The sequence below is a fragment of the Silene latifolia genome, chromosome X (assembly GCF_048544455.1).
Source record: "Silene latifolia isolate original U9 population chromosome X, ASM4854445v1, whole genome shotgun sequence".
Classification (NCBI taxonomy): domain Eukaryota; kingdom Viridiplantae; phylum Streptophyta; class Magnoliopsida; order Caryophyllales; family Caryophyllaceae; genus Silene; species Silene latifolia.
The window spans coordinates 1296880-1319725 of NC_133537.1; the positions used below are offsets into that span (position 1 = coordinate 1296880).

At 33.1% G+C, this 22846-nt stretch overlaps 2 protein-coding genes and 1 long non-coding RNA gene across 3 annotated transcripts; 1 reads left to right on the forward strand and 2 right to left on the reverse strand.

The window, feature by feature from the left end:
- Nucleotides 1–1513: 1513 nt before the first annotated feature.
- LOC141622156 (putative protein phosphatase 2C 55) lies at nt 1514–7151 on the forward strand. The gene is made up of 4 exons (XM_074438214.1): nt 1514–2351; nt 2619–2943; nt 5088–5237; nt 6723–7151. Exons 1-4 carry the CDS (start codon nt 1777–1779, stop codon nt 7011–7013), a joined length of 1341 nt encoding a protein of 446 aa, XP_074294315.1. The 5' UTR covers nt 1514–1776; the 3' UTR covers nt 7014–7151.
- Nucleotides 7152–8622: 1471 nt separating this feature from the next.
- LOC141621124 (uncharacterized) lies at nt 8623–9342 on the reverse strand. The gene is made up of 2 exons (XR_012532108.1): nt 9309–9342; nt 8623–8907 (listed from the first exon to the last, which is right to left on the reverse strand). It is a non-coding gene; the product is annotated as an uncharacterized LOC141621124 (long non-coding RNA).
- Nucleotides 9343–14305: 4963 nt separating this feature from the next.
- Nucleotides 14306–16626, reverse strand: LOC141622048 (uncharacterized). Its single transcript, XM_074438119.1, has 7 exons — nt 16450–16626; nt 16023–16109; nt 15885–15926; nt 15563–15640; nt 15152–15235; nt 14739–14860; nt 14306–14364 (listed from the first exon to the last, which is right to left on the reverse strand). The coding sequence occupies exons 1-7, from the start codon at nt 16602–16604 to the stop codon at nt 14306–14308; spliced, it is 627 nt and encodes a 208-aa protein (XP_074294220.1). The 5' UTR covers nt 16605–16626.
- Nucleotides 16627–22846: the final 6220 nt, after the last annotated feature.

The following is a 22846-nucleotide window of genomic DNA, read 5'->3' on the forward strand; positions in this document are numbered from 1 at the left end:
ACAATGCTTATCATATAATTTGCTTATGTCACATTCACATTAGATATTAGAATGATGCATCTTCCTTTTTGGATGATACATGAATCAAAGAATCATGTACTTTTTGTTTACGTTACGTCGATTGTGGTTTATATAATTGTTTAACAAACATCACATGATTAAGAAATTTGTCCTACTCTGCCTATGTGACTATGTGAGTACGGTCCGTTTTTCTTAAGATCATTGTTTTTGGTTCGAAATAAGACGGGTAATATGTCATCATTTTACAATAAAATGTTGTTATTTTTTGATAACATGTTACCACTATTGTTCACATTATTTTCAGAGTAAAAAATGACACTTCTAGTCATAACATTTTGTGAATTAATTGGTTACATTTTCTTAAAAAATGGCAATATTTTATCCGTCTAATAAATAAGACTAAAAGTGTCCGTCTGAAACAAGAATTTGTGATGTGAGTAAGGGTGTAAGTCGTACAAAGCCGCATCGGTGCTTTAATGCACTTTGACTTTTTTTCATTATTGGTCAAACTTCTTGGTTAGAGCCCCAAATTTTTTATTTGTTCATATACAAGAAGAATTCTTCAAGGCAAGGAAACAACCAAAGAGGAATAGTAAGACATTAGTTCCTTATCCATTCTTATTTAAGACCGTTTTAATTAAAAATGATAATTATATTTGATTAAAGAAAATAAAAGAAGTTTGTAAGAAATCTAAAATTAAGACGGTTTTTTTTTTGAAATGGAGTATTTGACTTTTGCACACTTGTCAATGCACATTTTAAATCAGAAACATCGTTAGTTTTAATAATTTTACATTATAAGAAATACAAAAGTTTGGTATTTTTATTGCACTCTTAAAGATGAATCAAACAAAGTCTCAAATAACTTATTGTTTCTTATACATTGTAAGGAATCGTGAGATCCTCTTTACTCATGCATAGTAATGGGTGTTTAGATATGAATGGAGGGAGTATATTTTGAGTAAAAAAAAAACTAATAAATAAATAATTTTGACGTTGATAAATTTGAATTTTATGACATAAACATTCAATTCGATAATTTTCTAGTTGTTCTATATGAAATTAGTAGATACGATGTATTACTTAAATGTACAAATTATAAAATTTATTTTGATAAACCTTTGATAATGATAATTGACGCATAAAAGTTTGATAATCATTAATAAAAAATTCGATAATCATTATACAAAATACTTTTTCAACTTAAAATTTTAGGTTCCTATTAGTATCGTATTCATATCTGATAATCATTCTCTATTTGAACTCGTTTTATCATGAAATCGGAACCTATTAATGAAAACACAAATTCTCATTATAGACAGATAGGACACTATCCGTCTATAATGAGACGGACTGTAATGAAAATATGATCAAACATATAAAAATGTGAATCACCCGTTCGGCCCATCGATCAATCCACAAACAAGCGGGCCTCATTCATCCTCTAACCCAAAACTTGGCATCCATCAAATTAATTTTCCGTTCAAAAATTATCCAAAAACACTCCGCCTTCCTTGCTCATAACCTCATACTACCGTAATTCGTAAGTTCATTTTCTAAATTTTCAACATTTCAAGGTGTTCTTAATTAGCTTTGATACATGTAATTTGTAATCTTATTAAACTGTTGAAGTTGAAGAATTGTCGAAATTATTATTTATATAGTTTTTTTTTTTTTTTTTGAATCAATTATTGATATAGTTTCTGTTATTATAGTTAATTAGTTAGCGAAGTTGTTAAATTTAGGGTTTGAAAGATGCAATTGATTTCTATATCGAAGCTTAACAATGCCTGCAGTAATTCTTTTCAAAGAGCTGTAATTAGGCAGGTTAAATCTTTGGAGCAGGATGCTCAAATTTTTAGTAAAAGAGGTAATTTTTTGAGGTATAGGAATAATAAGGTTCCAGTGATAAACCCTAGTTCATCGTCTTTTTGTAACGTTCATGAGAGGGGGTATGGGAATGTTGGGAATTTTGCAAAGCCAGCTGCGGCGTTCTTTGGCGATATTAGTTTGGGGAATCAAGGTGTTGCAACTCTTGCAAGGGTTGTTGCTCACAGGAGTTGCGATTCTAGGTTGTTATCTGGTGATATCCCAAAGGTTGTTGCTCATAGGGGCCGCGATTCTAGGTGCGTAGTTTGTGATATTAGTTTGGGGAATCAAGGTGTCCAAAGGGTTGTTGCTCACAAGGGTCGCTATTCTAGGTTGTTCATTGGACAATGCTCAAGGCATTATCATGTGTCTTGTTCTTCTAGTAATGCTCCTGCTGCGGCTGCTGATGCCCCACTTGACATTTCTGTTAGAGACGAGCATTCTGTTGATTCTTCAGCTAGGTATGTTGTTTGGTGTCGTAATTTGGCTGTTGTAGAATTGGTTGTGCTCTGATATTATTAGCTTATTCAAAAGGATAGCAATCTCATACATCTAAAATATACTCTTAATTAATTGCCATTATGGAGTAATGATTACGGACATACTTCATGCTTTAAAATCTAACATAAGATATTCATAGGCTGTTTGCTCAATGAAAAAAAAAAATAGTAAAAAACAACAGTATTTAGATGGTTTGAATTAATTGGATTTTCTGCTGTTGATTGAAGTAAACATGTGGGTACGAGAAATTTGAAGCTCAATTCAGGCTCATGTTACCTGCCTCATCCTGAAAAATTGAAAACTGGTGGGGAGGATGCTCACTTCATTTGTGAAGAAAAACAAGTTATTGGAGTCGCAGATGGTGTTGGAGGTTGGGCAGAGGTTGGCATTGATGCCGGATTTTATGCTCGGCTACTCATGTCCAACTCTGTAATTGCTATTAAAGAAGAGTCCAAGGGTTCAGTTGACCCAGCGAATGTTCTGGTAAAAGCTCACGCTAACACCAACATTATGGGTTCCTCAACAGCATGTATTGTCGCTCTTACAGATCAGGTTGGTACATTTTCTATGTTATGATCCTATCAGTAATAGGTAAATATTTTTACTATGATTGATGATTATTGTGTTTGCTTTTGTGTATGAATTCCTCTGAATTTATGTGCAGTCTATCTTTTCCATAAATGAGGGACATTGACTGCCATGGTACTTTTGACTTGTTTGTATCATGATCACTTTGTATCTATTACTCCTTCCAGTCCTATGGTTTTCCGTTTGACTAAAAAGTTCGATTTAAGAAAATGCCGTGAAAATTAAAATTATTAACCTTTTATTAAGAGAAGATAGCTAGATAATAGCAGTGAATTGGGATCAAATGTTAGTTGTTACTTAACTAGGAGTAATATAGGATCTGCGCCATTTCCAGGCTGGTGGTTTAAGTGCTACCTTGAGGTTCATTTGTGAGGGAGACTCGATCACTTTGGTCGAGAGTTCTAATATTCACTTCAAAGCCCTTATAGGAGAGAGTTTAATGTCAACTATAGAGGCCTTACTTTACGATATTTTGGTGTAGTAATCTGGGCATGTGAAATGTTGTTGTAAGATAAGACCGCAAAAATCCGAGTTAAGTGGGGCTGGATAACCTGAACGGTGGTTTCATTGCCTTGAGGTTGGTAAAGATTTTTGTTTTTTAATTGTGATCATTTGTGCTTGTGGTTTTGGGTGTAGACATGCTGGAATTTGGGTTGATAAAACTTAGTAAGGATTCTTGACTGTGGATCATCATTTGAGGATTGTGGCGTGATGGGAGAATGTCAATACTAGTCGATGCTTGTCTGGGATCATTCTTTGTGAGTAGCTTTGGTCTGGATATTTGTAAAAAAACGTTTGAAGGAACTCATTGATTGGAAATCGAAAGTTACAATTGTGGTGAATACCAATGTCTCGAGGATTAATTTGTAAGTGGAGTTTGACGGTGTTTGAGGTTGAGGAAGTTCTTTGGAGTAGTGTTGTAGATTTGCGTGAGGATGCTCGAGAAGTAAAATGAGTTGGATTTTCTAGTTGGGGATTATAGTGCATCGTATCACCCTTAGTGTAAGTTGCTTTACTTTTGACTTACGGATTTTATCACTTGGCTATCCCTCTCCTTGGTGTGTTTAGCTTCCCTTCTTGGAACATTGATCTAGTTATCAATGATACTCTATAGGAGTCTATACTCATTGATCCTCTCATCTTTTCGAACCTTCTTTATCTCTATATTTAGGAAGGGGACGATTAAGTAGAATGGAGGCATAGTTCTGAATCGCAGTTTTGCTTGCAGTCACGGTATTGCCTGTCGCACCTAATCTCGCATTTTCGCTAAATGAGGTCAATATTGCCTTAAAATACGGTAAAATGTGATCGCCTAAACTCCAAAACCCTTATAACTTGGTCGCGTTGGTGTCACGGCCAATATCTAAAACTATGGACAGGGGAGTACTATGTCTCCTTTCGCACTGGTTTATGTCAAAGGACTCTGCTTATCAGACTCTCAAAGTGCTGGATACAAACGACACCAACTAAACTGCAGTGTGGAAGTAACATAAAATAGGATTAGTAAATCTTATAACTGAAGTGCGATAGTAACAAAATATAGAATTAGTAAATCTTTTACCTGACATATGGACGTAACATTATACGATTAGTAAATATTACATTCTGCGACATCCTTGTGAAGCACCTTACGCCTTTATTTTACTCTACGTCCATGTCAAATTAATTGACCTTATTTTTTCTTTGGTAATCAAACCCTGTCATCTTTACCACATATTTCTACTCTAAGGTTTCTAATAAATTAATATATTAAGAGTACTTTAGAATGATGAAGCTTACATTTTGAATTTCTGGTTACTGTAATCAGTGTTGTTTAACAAGAATACAAAATACCTACACATTTTGGTATTAAGTTTGCGGTAAACATTGAACCAGAGAGTAAATTAGCATGATTATTACGAAACTGAGGGTGTTTTTATTTCTGTAGGTTTCGGCTGGCAGTGTTGTTGAATATGTTACCAACTCTACGACTTGCAAATTTATGTGGCTTTCCTTAGTCTGTTTTCTATGCTTGTTTTGTCTCTTCTTGGGTCTCTATGCGTATAACATCTCTGAATATGTTATCAACTGTTGTTGTCAGAGGCTCACCAGTTTATTACTTTTGGCAGGGAATAAATGCAATTAATCTTGGTGATAGTGCATTCATAGTAATAAGAGATGGAAGTACCGTTTTTCGGTCCCCTGTACAGCAGTATGGTTTCAATTTTCCGTATCAGTTGGCAAGTGGCAGTGAAGGGGATTCACCCAGTTCGGGTCAGGTATACTTCTTTGCATAATTTTCATTTGCCATTGTGTACTTTCATGTGATTGCTTGTACTTAAGGAGAATATAAGTGACCTTTTGATAGGGTACTTTTGATAAATATACTGTCATTCCAAGAGGGTGTATGGGATCCACCTGCGCTCCCTCTGAATCTGATATTAATATAATTTATGTAATTAAGGATCAGTAAGATAGTCTCTGTTAAGTGGTGGTAGGGAGTCTAGGCTTCTAGGGATTAGTAATAAACCTGGGTCACGACTCACGAGTTCTCAAGTTCGATTGTTAGACTACACATTTTGTGTTCGCTTTTATTGACTCATATCGTAGTAAAAAGTGGGCCTCTTCATACATGCAAGTAGAAATCTTTTGGACTATACGGAGTATTTCTTTTGGGCCGGCCTCATAGTCTCATATTATAGGATTGACTCATCGACTTATAAATTACTAGTATAAATTTCGCTAGCCTAATTAATTCTCTTATTTAGACTCAAAACCCCTATTGTTCGAATTTAACGTTCGCCTCTTACTAAATGTCTTTTAGTTGATTTAACTTTGCACCCCTTTCGTCTAATTCCTAGAATTGCCACGGATTGTTATCGACTTAAAATCTTGTACAAATTTTCAATTAATGGCTCTCTTTTTGTTTCTGAAAAATTTGCTTTTCAGTGTCTCACTTTGTATGGCACATTCTACAAAAGCCTTAGATATTTCATTTTCAGAGTGAACGCACAGAGGGAAGAGAAACGATAATAAAAAAGAGGCTGTTAGAAAAGCAGAATAGAAAGAATACAGACTCTGATAATAGTGCACTAGTAGTCAAGTACCTAACTGGATCATGTGAGATTAAGAGATTATATTTATATTTTCTTACAGCAAGCGTCTCGTTTTCATGCTTCTTAAGACTTTAGATCTATAGGTGTTGCAAACTTGAGATAGAGCTTGCTGAGACTATCGTCTATGACTCTAGGCTACAAAGTAAGATACCATTCTGTCACCCAAGTTCTGAGTATTTTAAGAAGTTGGAGCAGTATAAAAACGTGTAGAATATTCAGTTATTCACCCATAGTTGGATCTTGTGTCGATGCGGTTAAAAGGAGCGCACTATAATTAAATGCATTTCTCTACTGTGCTAGCCTTGAGACTTCAAAGTTTATTTCTTCAACCTGGTTTTTTTGGAGCCCTGTGTTATGCAAGGGATATATGAATTTCTACAGCTTTGCCTTGTAGTTGTACCTGGGTTTTTAGTTGTGCGATTTCTGTGCATAGTCTATCGCACTGTTATCCAGCGTTGCAGGGTTCCATGTTTGGTTACTTTTGGGGAATGGGTCCGAGTTCCTAAATTCTGCCTGATTCAAATATCGGAAACAATGTCAACCTCATTTTCAACAAGCTTTTTCGCATACAAATGATTCAGTTCAAGGTGCGATCCTATCTTTATAGGGAGGATTGTTTTGATAGAGGGTATTGCTGGATTTACACAGGTCTTCACATTTCCAGTTGCTCCAGGGGATGTCTTAGTTGCTGGCACTGATGGATTATTTGACAACATGTTCGATAATGAGATTGCTGCTTTGGTGGTTGAAGCAATGAAAGAAGGTGTTGAGCCACAAATTACAGCACAAAATATAGCCAACATAGCACAACAAAAAGCTCAGGATTGCCACCGGAAGTCGCCATTTTCTGCAGCTGCACATGATGCTGGCTTGAGTTATATTGGAGGCAAGCTTGACGACATCACAGTTGTCGTGTCTTATCTTACCGCCGATAATTAACCTCGAACTCTGTGACTGCAAATTTTGTTTGAGTTTTGGTTTTTGACTCGTATATTATCCCACTTTTCTCTTTTCCTTCATAATGTAAGATCTACTTTTCGAAACTCCTAAAATTTACTGTCAAAACCGTTTCATCCACCCGAGTGTACTCCTTAGTCCTTACCATGTAATGTCTACAATCTGGATCTTCTGCTCGCTGAAACTGTTTTTCAAGGAAATCAATTACCCAAAAATCTCTGATCTCAATATGAATAAGTAACCATGTCAGACAAATCCGTCGTATGATCGTATCCTGCCATCCAAACTCCGTCATCTCGATGAAGGTTTTTATGTAGTAACAAATACGGAGTAGTGTAGCCAACACAAAGGAACAAGATTCTAACCAAATTTACCCAACGATGCCTATTTAAATGACCTGATAATAATACGTCAAATAGATGTAGTCCCTAAAATGTAACGGTATCCAACAGGTCGGTAGTGCATTCTATTATCCTCGGTAGGGCATACCAACACGGTTGCAGTGTAGGAGTATTTCTCTGTGATTGCGAGTCACACCGAGCCCGGCCCTGAGTGAGGAGGTGGGAGTATCCGGTAACTCGGCACCCCCTGCCCGCCTTCAATCTGCGCAACTTGAGCCTTGTATCACTGGCGTAGGCTAAAGCTTCCCTCCAACAAATCTCTGAAACAAAATTTGAGTTGTTTTCAGAGAAGGAGAAGGTCCAACAGAGTTTACAGCAGCAAACACATACAAATAATACACTTTACAAAGATTGGTGGTTTAGTAACTTGCCTCCTGATTCATGAAGCTTAAGCTTCGATTTTATTAATTCTCAATGTATACCAAAAAAAAAAAAAAAACAAAAGCTCCTTATTTCGGAGTTAACTAGTATTGGTGCTCGGCTTCGCCCGGGCTACCTATACTCACCACACCATTAATTTTTTTTTCATTAAATAAAATTACTTAAAGTTGCATAACCCATAAATTTATCACTAATATATATTTAATAACATATCCTAAAATTACTTTGAAATAAATTTTGAGACAAATTCACTACTCCCGATATTAATATTTTACTTTTATTAATGAAACAATACCAATAACATTTCACTACTTGCCACTACTACAAAACTTGTGATGGACATCGGACTTTTCGCTATATGGACATCGGATACACAGCCGATGTAGAGTTTGGTCATGTCCATTGTGGATTAATGGACATCGGATTTTAAACCGATGTCCATTAAAATTTGCACATCGAATTTTTAGGAAAGTCGATGCCTATTTGATCAATGGAGTGGACATCGGATTTTTAGGAAAACCGATGTCTATTTGATCAATGGACATCGATTTTTTTGCAAAAATCCGATGTCTATAATTATTATTTTTTATAAACTAGCTGTTGCGGGCGCGGTGCCCCAATTTGGTGTAATTCTAACTGGAAGTAAGTCGGGGGAAACCAGTTACCTTGATCGGTAAAAAACATGTCATTTGAAACATCAAATAAATAAACATTCAAAATTGCATTCATGATCTAAAAAGAGCAAGAGGATGGTTCTTCACAATACAAATCATTATTTTGTTGTGTTCTGTACAAAGGAACAAGTATACTGCAAAATCAAATATGGAGTATATATTGAAGCCTTGGTCCGAGACTATGAACTTATGATGGATGAACAATAAGAAAAATAATTGTATGAAACATTGAAGTACAACAAAGAGCTCAAATCCTGAAATGCCGAACTCCTGGAAGTTTAAGCAAGTACATAAAATCAGCCAACGAGCATTGTATATAAAACAGTATTCTTAACCATAAAACCATTCCTCTCAACTGTGAGACCACCCCTAAAGCAATCGACGATTAATTCCTCAGCTACCTTTTATCTTCTCTAACTCCTGCATCGTCCGGTAATATTTTAGGAACAATTTTCATAACATCCTCTATTCTTGTCAACATAAATATTGAACTGCCTTTCCATATGTCAAATCTTTATAATTTATGTACTCCATTGAAATTTCTATTTAAAACTGAATTTGAAGGGAAAATATAGGATTCGTATCAACTTGAAAAATATGCTCAAAATTCAATGAAAAGACGAGATTTGAAAGGTTGGTCAGACTAACGTGCAATTATAATCAACCAAGCATACACAGAGAAAATAAAAATAAAAAAAACTCGTAAAAAAATGACAAAAAATTGCTGGACAATTAATGGCCCTCGGAGAAATTGATCGACTTGATTAATAACCCTCAACCTAGACATCTTAATTCATAAACCACACTAACAAATAATTTACCTTGTTCGGTTGATTTCTTGTAGGATCGTCCCTGAAAAAGGAAATATAAGTATCAATAAAATCCGGACATTAAATTGGAATAATAGCATCCCGGCATACAAACTTTTAAAACCCAAAAACAAAAATGAGAAAGGAGGATACAGATACATACCAAAGTGCAACTATGAATCAACTATGAATCAAGTAATAAGTTGCGCACGCTACAGTAACACCTCCACACAAAAAAAAAAAAAAAAAAAAAAAAAATCAGCCAGCTATAGTAACGCGTCAAAAAAACTCAGAAATTAGGCGGCTACAGTAACGCGTATAAAAACCCCAGAAATCCGGCATGCAAATCCACATCCCGACATACAATTTTTTAAAAAAAAATGAAAAATAGGACGACAAACAATAGAACAAGCAACCAATAACCGATCCACCAAAAGTAAAGAAAAGAGGGGAAAGTTGAAGGGAACTCGCCATAAAAGAGAATGATGAAGAAGAAGAAAGAACATGACAGTCGAGAAATCCCATGCTCCCTCAAAAAATGGCTCAATTTTGTCTTATACCCTTCTGTCACATGCCTCATATGACAAGATATGAATAGTAAGTATATATTGCATAGTTAAAACATTAGAAGCATCTCTACAAAAGATATCCTAATCAACTATAGTTTTATATTCGGCTGCCTAGGACAAACGCTCTTGTAAACCCTCATGAAAACAAGAAGGTACCAATGAAAATTGTTGTAACTTGTAAATAGCATAGCAATACAACCTCTTTCTTTGCCTACTTCCTGAATACCTGGGAGAACGGGAAAGAGATCACCCCTTTCAAATCCAGAGCGCCAACCTAGAAAAGACTATTAAATGTCTACCAAAGCTCAAATATTGATGGTTAAATTTGGCTGTCCTTTTAACTGGTCGTTGAAGTGATACCCCTATTTGTACACGGTAGGGATTCCGCAACAACAATTAAGATTACGCATTTACACAAAATAATATAAAACCATGTATTATACAATTACACATTAATAAATTACAATTAATTTTTTTTTAAAAAAATTCAAATAATCTCCCCCTACTTCTAAGCTGGATAAATAAAATGTGAAAAATGCATACTGATTAATCATTCGGAATTAGTAGTCAAATTCATTGTGTAAATCAAACAAAAAAAATTAGCATGATTGTTATACTCCCACATCACAAATTTAACAAAATAAATATACAGATATGACATTTGTATTGAATGAAAATAATTAGATGTAAATATATGGAACTATTTGGTACAATTTCAGAAAAAATGTCAAATTTGAATATAAAACATAAAAAAATACTTTGAATTTGATAAAGTATGGTAAATAAACAAAATGTAAATCTCAAATGAAACGACAACGTGTAAATAACTGCAAAAACATATGCTCTACAAATAAATTTGGATCTCATATAATCTAAAATTATAATCTTTCTTAAACAATTACTCCATTTGTAGAAAGTAACTAGATTCGTGTACAAAACGAAATAAAAGTAACTAGACCCGTGTACAAAACGAATTTTACATGAAAAATACAACAACTAGAACATCTAATCTTGAAAAAATCTAACTAAATCAATGTTTGATTTGTTTATCTACAAAATAAAATAAAGAGCAGGATACATATTTATGGTTATTTTGGGTTGAATACATGGAGATGGAAAAGTCACAAATTAGAAGAGGGTGAAATGAGAGTGAGTAGTGACTGATATGACTTATGAGCGTTGGAGTTAGTAGGGTCGCTTAAGACGTTTATTAGGTTTGGTCGGGTTTAGGGGATGCGATTTTAAAATTTGTAGTTAGGCTATCATTTTATAATTTATTACTTCTCGACCCAATTATTTGTTAAACGGGTTATTTCTTTTAATGTTTTTTTTAATTATTAATAACTCTATTAAAAACATAATTATTTTCATCTTAAATATTTATATTGTCATTATTTGTATTTAACATGTTGAATTAGTTTTATTCAATATTCGCCTTTACCATGTTAAATTTTATTGTAAGTAGACGTTTTTGAAAAAAAAAATGGAAGTAACTAAAATAAAATGACTGTATATTACCTAATATTCATATCTTATATATTAGCTCAATGAGGCGACAGGCAAGCGAGTATCATCACCTGCGTGTATTCATATTGATCCTCAACTAGATACTCCACTGCGACTATTTATAATGTCATGATATTGAATCTTATTTATATGCTCCTATATTCAATGATAACGTCTGTTCTTACAAACCGTGCATTTTTTACACGGGTTTAAAACTAGTTTTTTATTTAAAAGGCGGGTTTATTTATTATATCCCGTCTCACTTAAACAAATTCATATTTTTATTTATTATATCCCGTCTCACTTAAACAAATTCATATTTTTATTTACTATATCCCGTCTCAAAGTTAAACAAAATCAGATTTTTATTTAAGACGGTTTATTTATTATATCTCGTCTCACTTCTTACACCTCCCCTCTATCCTACCTTATATTTGTGTATAAAATATATGTGAACATTTCATTGAGAGACAAAAGGAGGAAGAATTTATAGGTTCACCTATTCCTTCACCCAAGTTTTGTAAGTTTATTTAACCTTACAATTTATCTTTTGTAAATTTTTTTTATAATAATAACTAAACTTCTTCTACATTTATGTAATTTATGTAGATCTAAATTTTGGTTATGCATACAATACAATGTTAGTATCTTTTGCGTGTTTTTTTGGTGTTGAAGATATGCACTTGCTTTGTACTGTAGTAATTTTGTATATTTATTTCTCACAAATCCTTCCTCATTTATTGGTGTTAGTTTAAAAGGTTGGGGTTTTTCTTAAACCCAAAATGTTTGTTTACAATTATTGCTTATTATATTATTAAGTGTAGTTGTTATTTTTGGTGGGTTTTTTAAACCAAAAATTAAATTAATTTTTTGTAGTAATAACAACTAAATTAGAGGGAAGATATTTGATTTGTTGTTGTAGATCTACGCTCAAAGTTCATATCTTTTTGTTTGCTTAAACCCAATGTAACACCGTATTTGGCTTATCTTTTAGTCTTTCTTTTTTGTAATGAGTGTGTTGGGTTAATAATTTCAGACAATGGCGTAAAATTATCGGGTAGTTCGTAGGAGGTGTAGGACGATTGCGTCATGGCATAACAGGACTGTAAACGGAGTTAATATCGTTGAGCCGCCCATCAGATCAAGACGTCCTACACAATATATAGGTTTTAAAAAACAAAAGAAAGTTATGAAAAAAAATGTTTGGCTTATTGCTAAAGGAAAAAAAAACAACTGTTAAATGTTATTCGACTATTTCGAAAACAATATATAAATAAAGTTATGAAAAAAGTATTAGTATTATTTTAATAATGTTAATACAAATAAAAAAACATTTTAAATTCTTTGAGCATAATTGTAATCAGAAATTAAAGGGAATAATTTTGTTTACAACAACAACATCAGAGCCTTGCCCCAAAATGATTTCGGGTCGGCTGACATGAATCATCCTCTAGCACTATCAATGGGTGAACGCACACTTTACAATGCGAGAAAAAACAAAAGGGAAAAATGAAAAACAAAAGGGAAAGCAAAACATAATACAAAGTCAAAGGTGAACTTATAGGTTTTAAAATAGAAGTCCGGATTTCTTTTATAAAAACTTAAAACTTAAAATTTAAATAGAGAATAGAGATTAAAACTATTTTAAAAGCCGAAGTAGAGTTTAACTATATGGTGAAAATAAAGATAAGACAATGGTGAGAATTATGTTTCAAATAGCCATATGATGGGACTTAATTTGTCTCATAACATAAGGCAACTGCTAGTAGAGGGAGGAATTCTTGAAGATGCTTGATATTGATTACACAGAAAGGTAAAGTACGACAAAATGCCGAAAAATGCAGTAGTAGCTAAGGACCATGGTCACTAAAACTACTCAAGGAAGGAACACTAATGCGCACAGATGATCACACAACAAGCAGTCTCATCATACATAAGAGCAAAAAACAAGCAGTCTCATGTTTAAAATCATCAGAACTTTAAGAAAGTCTCAACCAAACTTAATACAGTTAACACTTGACAGGTTTCACGAGGAACCAACATTAAAAGTCATAATATAATATAAGTCAGACTTTTACCCTGCTAATTAAGTCTATATAATACAAGTTCACCTCCAACCACGTCATTTGCAAGGAATCAAGCAAAGATATCACCCTCTCATTTCTCCGGAATCCAACTATTACTTACGTAGTTGACAGGATGCCACAACAGATCTGGACATATTTTACAGCCACGGGGAAAACGGTAACCTGAACATATAAAGTTAAACAATCATGTGGGATTGATCAAAGAATAAAACTGGGAAATAAATATGAATGGTCTCGTAATCAAGTATAACTAGGGAAAACCATATATCACCAAAACTTATACTAGGCAGATTTACATGTGAAGCACAATACAAGGAGACCACATATTTTCCATACCATATATCACCAAAACTTATATTAGGCAGATTTACATGCGAGTACAATGCGTTAACACCATAATTAAATCCGGAAAACATGGATAACTGAACTGAAACATTTCGAGTCAGTTCTTTAATCATGTTTCGTATATATTGCTGTTTACCAGCCACGTGTGATGACTGATGACTGCTTCAAACCTCATGTATTATCTCGTAGAGAAGCACAATACAAGCAGACACATATTTTCCATGCCATCTATCACCAAAACTTATACTCCATACTAGGCAGATTTACATGTGAGAACAACGCGTTAACAACATAATTATATCCGGAATACATAGGTAATCGAATCGAAACATTTCAAGTCGGTTCTTTAATCATGTGTCATGTATATTCTTTGTTTACCATCTACGTGTAATGAATGCAATTGCCCATTATTTCATGAGTTTAAGAAATCTAAATGATGGGAAGAAATTTTAAGCAAGATTTACTAATCCTTGGCACGTATAATCAGTCTAGCTATATACCATTAGGAGGAAGAAAATGCATTCGCAAAAGCAGCCACTGAGCAAGAGACATAAGGTAGCACTATAGCAATAATAAAAAGCTCATAGAAAATTTCGAGATACTTACAAGGATCGGGGTTATCCAAGATAACACAGTCTTGACAGAATCAAAGATCAAGTTGATTAAGTAACTTGGCAAAGAAGAGTTTAGGTGAGGGGCGTCTTCCAGAATTGATTACACATTCACGCTCAGCTCTGAAGTTGCAATGATAGTGAAGTCCATCAAACATTGCAAAGATAGCTTCCGAGGGTTTCAACAATTATATAATCGATTACCTCGAACAAAAAAAAAAAAAAGAGCTGATCAAACAATTGATAAAACAAATATGGGCCGGAAAATCCCCGGAACAAGGAGCAAACTAGAAAAAGAATAAGCATAAAATAATACAAACATACGTGTTTCTTGTTGTAGAATTCTCTCTTTTTTTGCACAACGAATATCCCGGTCACGAAATATCCGTTCCTTATTAGCCTCCCAATCCTTCCTATCCTTCTTCAACATCTCTCTATGGCGCTGTCTGAAAGGCATTCATTAAAAGAAAGTGATAAATATGCAGGGATTCCACAAGCTCCAAAAGCAAAGTAAAGGCAAGAACGCAATGGTTTTAAGAAGATACAGCAGGAGCAACAAGTCAACAACAGCATGAACCATCTGCCTCGGGAAGATAGGGGTAGGGCGTTCGGATGTTTGAAAAAGCAACCTTTTCCTTCCTTGTGTTCAACACGACAAAGAAAGTTGAATGGGGTTGACCCATAAGAAGATATGACTACAGAAATTAAATGTTCGGTGGTTAGGTGAATGTACGTACTTGAAAGGAGTATTATTCTTATAACGCAGCCTTGCAAGCTCCTCCTTAGAAATCTCCGTCGAACCCAACTCTATATCTTCGCATCTGTTCACAAATTATAGTACGAGTCCATCTAAAGACACGGAAATGAAACTAGATTGACTGCAACAATTATTGCCTAATATAATAACATTCCTTCCATTCTGCTCATTTTACTACATTTATCAAAATAAATGAATGAACTAGTCCCTTCCTAGTTAAAAGTTGGACTACAACCTAGTATAAAGGGGAAGGCATCAATCATTCAAAATAAATGAAATACTCCCATCTCGTACAAAAAGTGAAAGCATCAATCAATCAAAAGTTCAATTGGTGGGTTGAGAAGATACGGCTACAGAAAATAAGTGCTGCGAGGAGGGTTAATGTACATACTTGAAAGTAAGATTGATATTGAGCTTAGCATGCGCCTCCTTGGATCTCACCCCCGGACCCGACTTTATAACTCCACACCTGTTCACAAATTATAGAATGAGTCCATCTAAAGACGACAAAAACAAAAATAAATTTGCTGTAACATATCATAAATGAATCGAATATTCCCTCCCGAATGAAAATTTAATTTGGAGAACAAAGTCAAATGAGTTAAAACAAACTAGTAAAAAAGCGAAAGCATCAACCATTCAAACAAAGTGTTGTAATTATGTATTTATATATACAGAAGGATCCTATCACAAAGGGAATATCAATTAGTTACCCGGTTTCGGGCTTAGAATCTCCAGAGGTGCCTTCCAACTTCCTGTGTAAGATTAATCAAACACAAACTACTCAGAACTTCAAACTGGTGTTTTATACACAAGATTCTAATAAAAAATTACTTAATTAGATAAAATACCTCTTCTTCATCTTCTTCTCCTTCGTCTTTTTCGTCGGTTTGATGAGTTCCACCGGTCCCCGTGGCTCTTCTGCATCCGAATCGGAGCTGATGATAGAAAATATTGAAAAATTAGGGTTTCAAAAAGTATGATTAAAACATGATGATAAATATTGAAAAATTAGGGTTTTGGAAATGAATGATTCAAACAGCAACAAAAAAACACATCAGGTGATAAAAAAATACAGGAAATTAATCTGAACATAAAAAATTGAACAAATCACGAACAAAAAATTAGGGTTTCGAAAAGGGGGGAAATTTTGGGTTCCAGAAAAGTATGATTAAAGCAGTAAAAAATAATCCATACACATCAGCTGATACATAAAATAACAAATTAATCTAACGATACAAAAATTAGGGTTTGAGAAAAGTAGGATTGAAAACTTACAATTCATCAGATACGAAAAACAAATCGATCAAACTTTTGGAAAATCTGGGATCGACGGAATTCCTAAAATTGTAGGGAGCATCTTTTGAATGATAACGTTGTCCAGGAAGGCTCACCTCAAAATCTACATCGTCGTTTTCTCTCTCCACTCCCATTGTTGTTCAAAGTTTACAACTATTGTATTCGACAAATTCGTATCTACATAGTATAAAAGTTGGGTTTTTCTTTGACTTCTGATTGGCTGATGGATTTGAGAGAATTTGATGCATATGAGACCCTCCATGATTTGTACAACATTTAATTACTCTCTATCCACTCCACTCATCAACTTAATTTCTATTGTGATTAATCTTATTCATATATTCATATTCATATGTTAAAAAGCTTATGAAAAATAATTAAATGCATTCAATCTTACTCTAAAGATAAAATAAATGGAAATTTGTACAAAAAATAAATACAAACTAAATAGTTTCTTTTCTTCAGAAACTTTTACTTTTAGATATTGGTAAATTTGTAGTATCCATACTATGTAAATTTGTATTGATTGTCGAGGGTGAAATTAATTCCTTCTGAAATTCTTTGTGAAATTAATCTTCCTGAAATGTAGCCCCACGTTTATAGAGTAGAAACGTCATTTTTTTTCATGAATCTCTGGAACAAAGGCCGATTAATATCTACATAGTATAAAAGATGGGTTTTTAAAGGATTTCTATTGGCTGATTTTTTTTTTCTTCTTTTTTTTTAATGCGCCCCCCATTATCTCTATAAAATTAATTACACTACTCCTATTACTCTCTTAATCTTATTTAATTAAGATTACGCATTTACACAAAATAATATAAAACCATGTACTCCCTCTATTTTTTTATATATGACTTTCTCACATTTCGAGACACTCCCTTCTCTCTTCAATATCTCTTAAAATATAAGACTAAATATTATAATATGTATACTCATATGAAAGAGTTTTTCGTAAGGAATTTAATGGTACCATTTTTATATTTTTTGAACAAATATATTTTTGTAAATATTAAAGTTAAAGGCTTACCTCGTACATGTAAAACGTCATATATAAAAAAGTGGAGGGAGTATTATACAATTACACATTAATAAATTACAATTAATTTTTTTTTAAAAAATTCAAATAATCTTCCCCCTACTTCTAAGCTGGATAAATAAAATGTGAAAAATGCATACTGATTAATCATTCGGAATTAGTAGTCAAATTCATTGTGTAAATCAAACAAAAAAAATTAGCATGATTGTTATACTCCCACATCACAAATTTAACAAAATAAATATACAGATATGACATCTGTATTGAATGAAAATAATTAGATGTAAATATATGGAACTATTTGGTACAATTTCAGAAAAAATGTCAAATTTGAATATAAAACATAAAAAAATACTTTGAATTTGATAAAGTATCGTAAATAAACAAAATGTAAATCTCAAATGAAACGACAACGTGTAAATAACTGCAAAAACATATGCTCTACAAATAAATTTGGATCTCATATAATCTAAAATTATAATCTTTCTTAAACAATTACTCCATTTGTAGAAAGTAACTAGATTCGTGTACAAAACGAAATAAAAGTAACTAGACCCGTGTACAAAACGAATTTTACATGAAAAATACAACAACTAGAACATCTAATCTTGAAAAAATCTAACTAAATCAATGTTTGATTTGTTTATCTACAAAATAAAATAAAGAGCAGGATACATATTTATGGTTATTTTGGGTTGAATACATGGAGATGGAAAAGTCACAAATTAGAAGAGGGTGAAATGAGAGTGAGTAGTGACTGATATGACTTATGGGCGTTGGAGTTAGTAGGGTCGCTTAAGAGTTTATTAGGCTGGTCGGGTTTAGGGGATGCGATTTTAAAATTTGTAGTTAGGCTATCATTTTATAATTTATTACTTCTCGACCCAATTATTTGTTAAACGGGTTATTTCTTTTAATGTTTTTTTTAATTATTAATAACTCTATTAAAAACATAATTATTTTCATCTTAAATATTTATATTGTCATTATTTGTATTTAACATGTTGAATTAGTTTTATTCAATATTCGCCTTTACCATGTTAAATTTTATTGTAAGTAGACGTTTTTGGAAAAAAATGGAAGTAACTAAAATAAAATGACTGTCTATTACCTAATATTCATATCTTATATATTAGCTCAATGAGGCGAGCAAGCGAGTATCATCACTGCGTGTATTCATATTGATCCTCAACTAGATACTCCATCGCGACTATTTATAATGTCATGATATTGAATCTTATTTATATGCTCCTATATTCAATGATAACGTCTGTTCTTACAAACCGTGCATTTTTTACACGGGTTTAAAACTAGTTTTTTATTTAAAAGGCGGGTTTATTTATTATATCCCGTCTCACTTAAACAAATTCATATTTTTATTTATTATATCCCGTCTCACTTAAACAAATTCATATTTTTATTTACTATATCCCGTCTCAAAGTTAAACAAAATCAGATTTTTATTTAAGACGGTTTATTTATTATATCCCGTCTCCCTTCTTACACCTCCCCTCTATCCTACCTTATATTTGTGTATAAAATATATGTGAACATTTCATTGAGAGACAAAAGGAGGAAGAATTTATAGGTTCACCTATTCCTTCACCCAAGTTTTGTAAGTTTATTTAACCTTACAATTTATCTTTTGTAAAAAAATTTTATAATAATAACAACTAAACTTCTTCTACATTTATGTAATTTATGTAGATCTAAATTTTGGTTATGCATACAATACAAAGTTAGTATCTTTTGCGTGTTTTTTTGGTGTTGAAGATATGCACTTGCTTTTTACTGTAGTAATTTTGTATATTTATTTCTCACAAATCCTTCCTCATTTATTGGTGTTAGTTTAAAAAGTTGGGGTTTTTCTTAAACCCAAAATGTTTGTTTACAATTATTGCTTATTATATTATTAAGTGTAGTTGTTATTTTTGGTGGGTTTTTTAAACCAAAAATTAAATTAATTTTTTGTAATAATAACAACTAAATTAGAGGGAAGATATTTGATTTGTTGTTGTAGATCTATGCTCAAAGTTCATATCTTTTTGTTTGGTTAAACCCAATGTAACACCGTATTTGGCTTATCTTTTAGTCTTTCTTTTTTGTAATGAGTGTGTTGGGTTAATAATTTCAGACAATGGCGGAAAATTATCGGGTAGTTCGTAGGAGGTGTAGGACGATCGCGTCATGGCATAACAGGACTGTAAACGGAGTTAGTATCGTTGAACGCACACTTTACAATGCGAGAAAAAACAAAAGGGAAAAATGAAAAACAAAAGGGAAAGCAAAACATAATACAAAGTCTAAGGTGAACTTATAGGTTTTAAAATAGAAGTCCGGATTTCTTTTATAAAAACTTAAAATTTAAATAGAGAATAGAGATTAAAACTATTTTAAAAGCCGAAGTAGAGTTTAACTCCGTTTAATTTATGATTACAATTATGCTCAAAGAATTTAAAATGTTTTTTTTATTTGTATTAACATTATTAAAATAATACTAATACTTTTTTCATAACTTTATTTATATATTGTGTTCGAAATAGTCGAATAACATTTAACATCGAAGTTAGTACAAGTCTACGTTATAATTCATCTTTTTTTCTATCTTTCTTTTTTGCAATAATAAATCTTACATCAAGTTTGAAGTCTAAGAAATAAAAAATGTTTGGCTTATTGCAAAAGAAAAAAAAACCAACTGTTGCAAAAAGAAAAGGATGAAAAGACATTCCGCGTACAAAACATAAATCTATATAAAAAAAGTTGTTTTTAAACTAATATTAATATACTCAAATAAAAAATCAAATATTTTAAATTATTTTATCATAATTCTAATTTAAATTATATTAAAATAAAAATAAAAATCAAAGTAGGCATATGTAGGGGATAATTTTCTTACAAGACAAAGTAATGGAGCTAAATTACCACTTTCAAGAAAAATGTTCAGTTCTTTAATAAAACATAAATATTTTTATTTTTATGAAATAATTTAAAATTTTCTCAAATTGATTGTTATATATTTTACCTTTTGCATAACTTATGAGGCCTAATTGCTACAATCTAAACTTAAGGGTTTGATCTCAAGATTAGGCAAAGTGATGGAGCTAAATTACCACTTTCGCGAAAAAATAACCATTTTACCTTTTGCATAACTTATAAATAGGAAAATGAGTTAGAGTCACCCTCTTACATGCAATAAGTGAGAACCCCAATAATAATAGGTGCATCACATACAATAAGTGGAGATCCCGATAACAAAAGGTGCATGTGAGAGATTATCCTTATAATTATTGAGGCTCCAAACAACGGATAACAATCATCTCTTTTATGGGAAAATGCACGCGGTGCCCTTGAACATTGATGTTTTGCCCGAAATACCCAGTTTTTTGTTCCGGAAAACTTTAAGAGGCTATAACTCGTGTATACGAGTTTAGAAAGTGATAATTTTTTTCCAAATCGATTATCTTTCCGAGAACTATGATTTGAAAAAAAAAATTATCGTATTTGGATCATGTGGTTAGGAGTTTTTGTACGTCAAAGTTTGCTTTACCGAACAAACTTTGAGTGACCATATCTCTTGGTCACGAATTACAAACTCGACATTTTTTTTTGAAGTCATAGTCCTCGAAAAGATAATCAACTTGAAAAAAAACGTCACTTTTTGAGCTCGTAAACACGAGTTACAGCCTCTTAAAGTTTTCCGGATAAAAAAATTGAGTATTTCAGGCAAAACATCAAAGTTCAAGGACACCGCGTTCATTTTTGCTCTTTTATTCCGCAAATATGTTCCTGCACCAAGCCCAATTCTACCACATTTTGACTATTGACTTTTCCGCCTTGATTATTTCTTTTGTTTTTTCTCAAACTCATCCCTTTTCTTTACTCCGTATAAGTAGGTGTGGGCACCAGCCTAAAACCAACTGGGCCGGACCGAAACGGGCAAAAATTAAGGACTGGAACTGGATCGGTTGGACCGGAATTTAACATAATATGCCCACTTTTTCAAATCCTAGTTAAAAAATTCCGGTCCATTGGACAGGTTGTACCGGATTATAATTTACTTTCAAGGAAAAATAGTAATTAAATCCGCTCTTTCTGGTCCAAGCCGGTCCAGACTGGACCGGACCGGAATCTTGGAAATTGGTGGACCGGTGACCGGACTGGGTTTTTAATTCCGGTCCGGACCGGTCCATTTTTTCGGTCCGGACCGGATTTTGCCCACCCCTACGTAGAAGAATATTTATACTTCGTCCTTCTCGTCATTTGTTTATCTATTCTATTTGTGAGTATCTTATTTATTTGTTTACTTTCTAATTGGATATACTTTTCTAATTGTATTTATTCCAAAACTAAAGATAAACACATACCGGGATGAAGGATGTATAAACTTATTCCAGTTTTATTTCTTTTGTTTTTGGTTTTACGATGTTAATTTTTCGTTAATTTTCTTTATTTTGATTTATTTGTTGTTTCTGTATTTGTTATGGGATGCATAATTTTCTTGTTTTATTTCTCGGTTTCTTTAAATAATATAGTTGATAAATTTACTTCGACTGACTCGGTCTTAAGCCAGGGTCACTATATCTCAAATCTAACAATTTAATGTTTTAGAATTCTATATCTTTTCTCGAAGCTAGTTGCGTTTTAGTTCATGAAAAAAGAAGGTTCTCTTCAAACACACGAAGGGATTAATAATTTATTGGTTGTAATTGAGGGCCTCCACCGAATACTTTGTACATAAGAGGGGCAGAGCCCCAAAACTAGCTAGCTACAATACGAGATAAGAAAACACCTAGAACATCCTCACGAAGAATAGAACGTAAACTATAAGGTGGATCGGATAAAATGGTTGTTGATGAAAGTGAAGTGACTCCTTCATTAGCAAGCCAATCACCAACACGATTGGCCTCTCTATACGAGTGGTCAATTTTTACCTACCATCCATCTAGCTCTTTGCAGCACTGGACCAAAGGGGGATAATCTATGGCTTAAGAGCTGGTCATCTCGAAAGAAACCCACACATGAACTATTATCTATAAGAAAAAGAAGTTTCGTGATATGGAGAGTACGAGCATGTTCTAACCCGGCCAGAAAAGCTCTCACCTCCGCTCTCATTGAATTACAGACACCACAAGAGAAAAGATAAGCTGAAACGAAATTACCCGAGTTGTCATGAATAATCCCACTACAGCCGATCAGACCCGGATTTCTTTTTGAAGCCCCATCAGTATTGAGAAGAAACCAGCCAAAGGGAGGAGGATACCATCTTACATAAATTTCCTCATAAGATGTACCAGGAGACGAGTTAAAAAGAGAGAATAGATTAAATGCATTCTTAAA